At 33.9% G+C, this 8,432-nt stretch overlaps 1 protein-coding gene across 1 annotated transcript; it reads right to left on the bottom strand.

Moving 5' to 3' along the window:
- Positions 1-4,286: 4,286 nt before the first annotated feature.
- Positions 4,287-7,470, bottom strand: LOTGIDRAFT_125487 (hypothetical protein; the record flags this gene model as incomplete). Its single annotated transcript, XM_009062316.1, has 2 exons — positions 4,287-4,549; positions 7,305-7,470. The coding sequence occupies 2 exons, from the start codon at positions 7,468-7,470 to the stop codon at positions 4,287-4,289; spliced, it is 429 nt and encodes a 142-aa protein (XP_009060564.1).
- Between the last annotated feature and the right edge of the window lie 962 nt (positions 7,471-8,432).

Below are 8,432 nucleotides of genomic sequence, written 5' to 3'. Positions count from 1 at the left end.
ATTGACCTTGTGATATTGATATTATTGATATTCAGCTTGTGAACACTAAAAAGCACGGTTTTTGCCAGTTTTTGACAAAACTTGGTAATATTATTCACTTTCGCCCTAAAGAGTTCAAAAGAAGTGTATGACTGAAGGTTGAATATTTCATACTAGTGATTTTTACTTTACTGCCAAATATTTTTATTCAAAATCAAAGCTACCAGTGGGCGTATATTACCTTGCCCGGCAAGCTATCTTGATATAAGCTTAAGTATGTTGATAAAATATTGGGATTGCATTTGAAAATCATTTGATGATCTGCTGGTTGAGTAATTGACCTTGACATCTGAGACAAATGCAAATTTAACCAATTTACCCTATGATAAGTAATATCTAGTTTTTTTGACAGATACTGTGTGTTTTTCAGATACCTTGCTTGGAATGCTTTTATTTTTCATCAGTTCATTCATTTCTACATTTATAGTTGTTCCTCACTGAGTGATTAATAAAGATTGACAAACTGTAACTACAGTTCTCTTAAATCTAACAATAAATCAATTAAGCAGACCATATCATTGTTCACAAAGTTTTATATCTACCTTGTGTTTGATTTTCTTGTCCCCATCTATATCTTCAACAGGTTGATTATTGATTTTCACACTTGGTGGTTTGATCTCTTCCTTCTTAGATTCAGTTACCAAATTGTTGGATATTGGTGTAGGGAACGCCTCTTCCAATACACTATTTTTTATTTCTTCATCTTTATTAACTTTAGGCTTCGGAATTTGAGGTTGGGGAGATTTATCAGTTTTGACTTTGGATGCAAATGATAGATCTAGTGCAACAGCTTCTTCTGGCATTAATTCAATGGTTTCTTCTTTCACCTCTACACCAGGGTGTTCAGGACTATCATCAAATGCAAATACCTTCATTTCATCAGTTAGATATTTCTCTGGTAGTGCAGGTATGTCCACTTTTTTAGCAATAGTCGACAAAGATTTCGATATAAGTTTCTTTTTTAATTTGTCTCTAACACCTTTGTCCTTTGTAGATTTGGATTTGACATCTTTGAGTTTTCTTTTCTTTTTCAAGTTTTGTTCTTTTTCAGATTGAGGTGGACCTATTAAAGAACTCTTTTGATCAGATTCTGTTTCAATTTTCATATCGATACATGAAGAATCATTGTCTTCTGATGATTGACGAACAACAGAATTGATAGTTTCATCAAAAGAATCTAATGTTTCTTGGTTTGGTTTAACAAAATCTTGATCTTTTTTCATCTCTGAAACTTCAGCAGCAGACTGTCTTATAACAGCATCAATACAGTCATCAACAGCAGCCAGACGAGCAAACTTTTCTTTGTTTTTCACATCAGCATCTGAAGCTATAACAAGACGCTCTGGTGAATTACCTTGGGATTTTAACGATTCTTGATCTGGATCACGTAACTTCTGAATATTGGCAGTAAATAGATCTTCGGAAGTTAAATGTGTTTCTTTCTTAACTTCTTTAGCAGCTTTGTGTACTTTGTTTGCTTTTTTCTTCTGAATTAATTTTGAATCTTTCAACATCTTTTTGGATTTCTTCTTATCAACCAAGTTACCAACCCCAACTTTACAATCAACATTTTTCTTTTTCAGGCCATCTTTATGAAGTTTTGATTTGACCTTGAACTTTTTCTCAATTTTCATTCCTTTGCCAGATAACATTGAGGAATTGTTATTAGATTTATTATCAGAATCATCAACTACATCAACATCAGATCTTTCTTTTTCACCTTCTTGATATTTTTCTTTGAATTTCTCTCTTATATGATCTGAAGGAGATGATTGTACATCACGAAATAAGCTTTGTCTGAAACCAGCAGGGGGGGTACGATTGTCAGGCAGCTTTCCTTGTCGTTTTGGAGTTAATTCTCCTTCATGTGTCATTTCTACACTCATCATTTCATACTGTGATGGGTCAGCTTCTGGTGGAAGGGTAGCATTACTAACCCTGAAAATACCAAAATGATACAGATAGTGGATCACAGCCAAATAATCCCACTCTTATAAAATGTGATTTTATCAAAAATCTTCATTGGCATGTTAGAAGAAAGATAGCTTGCCAGGCAAGGTAATATACACCCACTGGCAGCTTTGATTCTGATTAAAAATATTTAGCAGTACAGTAACAATCACCAGTATGAAATATTCAACCTTTAGTTATACACTTCTTTTGAACTCTTTAGGGCGATACTGAACAATATTGATCAATTTTTAGATCGTGAAAACTCTAGGAGACAAATATTCAATCTTCAGCTCGGGACTGAATAATGAAACCAAGTTTTGTCAAAATCCAGTAAGAATCATGCCATGCCTTTTAGTGTTTAAGAGCTAAATTTCAAAGCGTTTTCCAGAAGAAGGGCAATAATAAATATTTTTCAATAGGGTTCATCCTTGGGTGATAACGAACATTCATATCAAGTTTCATCAAAATCTGTCAATAATTGTGCCTTCTAGTGTGATTACGAGCTAAAATTTGAAGGCGTTTCCAATAGCAAGGGCAATAACTCATACTAATTATTTTTTGATTTTTCTGATTTTGAATAGGGTTTATCCTTGGGTGATAACAAACACTCATGCCAAGTTTGGTCAAAATCCGTGCAGAATTGTCCCTTCTGGAGTGTTTACAAGCTAAAAATTGAACGCGTTTTCAAGAACAAGGGCAATAACTCATACTAAATATTTTTTGATTCTTCTGATTTTAAATAGAGTTCATCCTTGGGTGATAACAAACACTCATGTCAAGTTTCGTCAAAATCCGCCAAGAATTGTGCCTTCTATAATGTTTACGAGCTAAAAATTGAACGCGTTTTCAAGAACAAGGGCAATAACTCATACTAAATATTTTTCGATTATTCGATTTTCAATAGGGTTCATCCTTGGGTGATTATGAACACTCATGCCAAGTTTCGTTAAAATCCATCAAGAATTGTTCCTTCTAGAGTGTTTACGAGCTAAAAATTGAACGCGTTTTCAAGAACAAGGGCAATAACTTATACTTAAGTGATAACCAACACTCATACCAAGTTTTGTCAAAATTCGTCAAGAATTGTGTCTTGTAGAGTTTACGAGCAATTGTGGACGGACGGACATGGGTGACGGTAGGTAATATACACCCCCAATTTCATGTGGGCGTATAGGGGCGTATAAAAAGAAATACATATTCAGTATGTCATATGATTGTGGACAGTTCCACTTAAATATCAATGTGCACACTTAGCGTACCTTAGTCGTTTAGATGGAGGACCTTCTGATGATGACGCTGTTAATTTACAATCAGTTGGTGTTGGACTTGCATCAATTTGACTTGTTATCTCTGGAGTTAAGCCAACAACTTCACTTGGTAGATGCTCATCAATATCATCTGTAAGTGAAATATTCTAAACAAATCGAAACAAACTATTGTCAACAGCAAGTTGACTCATTTAATTTAATGAATCATAGACATACAAACTGTAGTGATATTATTGTTTTTGTATCTGGCCATCTTCTGAACCTACTCATCTGCAAGCTGTGTCCCAAAATTCACAGATCAGATTGTTAATGATTTAGATTTATATGTCATTTGTGAAAAAATTTTTTTTTTTAATTTACTAGTAAACAGAAAGATCAATACTGGAATGCAATCTAAAAAAGATAGCTTGCCAGGCAAAGTAATATACGCCCACTGGCAGCTTTGATTTTGAATAAAAATATTTAGCAGTACAGTAACAATCACCAGTATGAAATATTCAACCTTCAGTCATACACTTCTTTTGAACTCTTTAGGGCGATACTGAATAATATTTAGTATGAGTTATTGCCCATGTTCTTGAAGACGTGTTCGTTTTTAGCTCGTGAAAACTCTAGAAGGCTAATATTCAATCTTCAGCTCGAAAATAACTCATACTAAATATTTTCCTGATTTTCAATAGGGTTTATCCTTGATTGATACAAACACTCATGCCAAGTTTTGTCAAAATCAGTCAAGAATTGTGCCTTCTAGAGTGTTTACGAGCTAAAAATTGAACATGTTTTCAAGAACAAGGGCAATAACTCATACTCAATATTTTTCGATTCTTTTGATTTTCAATAGGGTTCGTCCTTGGGTGATTACGAACTCTCACACCAACTTTTGTCCAAATCCGTCAAGTAATGTGTCTTGTAGAGTGTTTACGAGCAATTATGGACGGACCGGCGGACGGACATGGGTGATGGCAATATACGCCCCCCATTTCATGTGGGCGTATAAAAAGTATTGTTGATTAAAGAAAACCAAATTTATATAGCCAACAAACCTTTTCCCCCAGGAAACATATGAGGTAGATATGCTGGAACATGTTCTTCTCTGTGCTGCAAGATTTCTCTACTTCTTGGATTTGAGAATTGTAAGTTATTCCGTTTTGGTGCTGGAAATGCAACAGTTTCTTTGGCAAATGGGATTGGTTCCACATGATTTATATATTCTGTCAACTCCTCTAAACTAACACTCATTTGTTGAAAAGCAAGACCAACATCATCTAAATTAACCTCAGTTCTTCCAACTGTAGAGGAATAAGTTAAACAGTAACATAGACACAGTATTCCAAAAAAAAGAATTCTTGACATCATAATTCATAACAAATGTGATCAAAAGTGTAAAGATAGCTTGCCAGGCAAGGTAACATGCGCCCACTACAAGCTGTCAGAAATGATAAAGTCTGTAGTGGTTTAATATGACTTGTGAAACCAATCATCCGATTTCTACTAATTTCAGGCTTTACTTGGTCTCATACCAAATTCATCAAAAAACGAATAAAAAAATTTAGTCTCTATCAGGCCTACAAGCTAAATTAGACGCACTGAATTAATTCAAGGGCCATAACTCCAAAACGATTCATCCAATTATTAACATTTTTGAACTTGAGATCTCATCAATATATACGTATACATACCAAGTTTCATTGAGATCAGATAAAAACTGCACCCTGTATCATGACTACAAGCAAAATTTGAATTGTTTAACTATTGTGCACGAAGTTGGCATTTTAAACACACCACGCTTCGCGGCGGGAAACTCACCAAACGTGACATTATTAATGTGTCAGACATTCTCAATTCATCAAATAGTTGTGTCTGAATGAAACTAATTGATTTATTTACATATTAGCATATTTTACATTCATAATTTATTGTAATTTGATATTTTTCATATGTCAGAGTCAAGATTTGCATAAAAAAATTGACAACGGCAGCCATCTTGCATATTTCCAGATGTGACGTAATACTTGTTCGCGCGTGTCACCTTAACCCCCTTTCAATGACGTCAACTTCAGCTTTCGTCAGTCTATCTCTAACTTCGGCCAAGTAAAGACGTAGTTAGCGTTCTCTTACAAAAGATGGTAAGAGACACTGCAGAAACGTCGGTCACTAAGCCCATGCCATTTTGAAATTAAACATCCCTACCCTGTCCCACCTTGCCTCTAAATCCACCCACAATTAAATCACACTGTTTCTTCGGCCATTTTTGTTCAGTTTGACATATTACTAGGCCTATTAGAATTGGTTTTGTTACGATCGCAACACGAAAACTTAGAATTACTTTGAGAATTAAAATAGCAAAGCTACATCATATATCCTTGCCTACGTTCATTTAGACATAAATATTAAGTCCACTTGAATGATAGATTTTGTAATGATTTAGGATCTTTGCCTTGATTCTTGTCATGTTGTGATTACAACATATAGGCTTATCTATTGAATTGATGTCACTGTCAGAACATTAGGAAATTGATTCTTTCGGACTATGTTTATCTAGACGCAACTTATTAGGTCCATTTAAACAGTAATAATAGTTCATTTGAAAGTTATGAATTTAAGTTCTGGCATATCTTTATAATAACAACTTCATTAGAAATTTAGCATCGTTGCAATCGTAACATTGCCACATATCGTTGTAATTGTAACATATCGTTGTAATTGTAACATATCGTTGCAATCGTAACATTCGTTGTAATAACGACGACCGTTGTAAAAATAACAAACCTTTACCTTTATCCCTTTACTACTTGATTTAGATGAATGAATTTGACTCTGACATAGTTATTGTACTATAGATATTTTATTGAAGTATTTTAAGTATTATTGTTAATAAATTTGTTATGTTTTTATAAATTGGGTTATCTTTTATCAAAGTGCTAGGCTGACACGAACCCCACAGTAACGAGACAGGAGGCGTTACACTCTATCGCGCCTAAAAGCCAAATTTGACGTGATTTTACTAAGTCAAGGGCAACAACTCTGAAACCGATAATTACCAATTTCGAACTTGACCGAGATCTCATCAATATATACATGCAAACCATGTTTCATTCAGATTGGATAAAAACTGTAGCCTCTATCGTGCCTACAAAAAATGTGAACGGACGGACGGAGAGGGGCGACCGCAATATACGTCCACATTTCCATTCTTTTGCACTCTTTAGGGCGATACTGAATAATATTGAGTATGAGTTATTGCCCTAGTTCTTGAAAACGTGTTCAAATTTTAGCTCGTGAAAACTCAAGAAGGTGAATATTCAATCTTCAGCGCGGTACTGAATAAAAAAATCCAGCACGAATCATACCTTTTAGTGTTTAAGAGCTAAAATTTGAAAGTGTTTCCAAGAATGAGGTCAATAACTCCTATGAAACATATTTCGATTTTCTGATTTTCAATAGGGTTTATCCTTGGGTGATTACAAACACTCACACCAAATCACGTCAACATCTGTCAAGAATTGTCCCTTCTAGAGTGTTTACGAGCTAAAAATTGAATGCATTTTCAAGAACAAGGGCAATAGCTTATACTAAGTATTTTCCGATTCTTCTGATTTTCAATAGGGTTCATCCTTTTTATGAGCAATTGTGGACGGACCTACGGATGGGCCGACATGTGTGATGGCAATATACCCCGCCCCCCTCCAATTTCATGTTGGCATATAAAAAAATGACATTGTCTAAAGTAATTGCTGGCACTATTTTGAAAAAACAAGTATTCTCTTCGCATCAAAGAACTGTGCCCGGCACACTGGCTGTAATATCTTTTCAGATTGTAACGTAATAATCAACTTTCATTTCTACCAGTAAGCTTTCACTTTTTTTTTTATCAATTTCATGCAAATTCTAAAAAAGCTTAATGATAGCTATGTATGAAGAGCTGAGATTAAAATTTTAATATCAGTTGAGAACAAATTAGATGAGAATATATCCATGATATTTTGTTTAATTCTATACTGGTACCAGTACTGGAAAGATATTTCATACAATATAAAAACTTACATTGTTCACAGTAACGATGTGATACATTTCCAAGTTCAAAAACATATCTTTCCAAAACATCTGTTAAGAGCTCTAATGGGGTAGTCTGTGTTGAATTCCATCCCAGATTCTGACATATCTGAGCAACAGAAATTCTTAAAACACTTCTGCAATATTCAGAAGCCATACTGAAAGCTAAAACAGAAAGATTAAAAATACCGTATGTACAGTCAAGTAACCTAATTTCGTGCTGACCTAATTTTCATCCCTCTCCAGAAATGATTAATAATTTACATGTGCGACCTCGAGTGACATCTGCTTGTTTTGATAAACATGGGTTATCAAGCGAGGTAAAATATATTAATGTATACTTTGACAAATACAAAACCGCGGATTCCAATTATTACCAAATATCACAATTTTTTATCATCCGAATTTCCATATAATCTGAAACTGTAATTGGTCTGTCGTCTGCTAGAATGTATTCCAATGAACGAAGTCACATGATAAACTAGCTGATTCTGTGGCGACAGAAAAATTCTATGGAGCACAATGAGGGCAATATTCTTATTATGTTGTCTCAATGACTTTTAGCAATAAATCACTTTTACGACAGTCACTATGTTTTTTTTATTGTTCTATGGAGGAATTGTCATTAGTTATAATGAAATATTATTAAATATAAATACTAAGATCCATACAACATGTTTTTTAGACTTATTTATAGATCAAACCATTGTACACGAAAATAGGTAACACATTTAGCAGCCATTGTTGAGTTGGTTACTCATGAAATACTGGTCAAAGTGAGGGAATCATAAAGAAAATCGAAACAAACCAATTATTTATTTTGTAGAATATCTGAGGAAACTTCTTAGACATAACATTTTTTCCATGTTGAATCCTGATATGTACGAATATAGGTTACAATAATATTTACAAGTTTACAATATGTTGGATAATACTAAATGTAAAAGTTTTAATAGCCATGATTATAAAAGGATGAAATAAATACTGCCACTGGTATTTTTAAATTCATAATGGATGAATTTCATAAGGCTCTTAAGCTATAAACAGTAAATTTTGTGTGGAAAATTGGTATACCTTATTTATGTCTGACGGTCTGTCCAGAACTGTATATATTATTAA

Source organism: Lottia gigantea (assembly GCF_000327385.1).
Source record: "Lottia gigantea unplaced genomic scaffold LOTGIsca_50, whole genome shotgun sequence".
Lineage (NCBI taxonomy): Eukaryota > Metazoa > Mollusca > Gastropoda > Lottiidae > Lottia > Lottia gigantea.
Note: the sequence above shows the minus strand (reverse complement) of the source record. Positions and strands in the feature narration are given on the sequence as shown.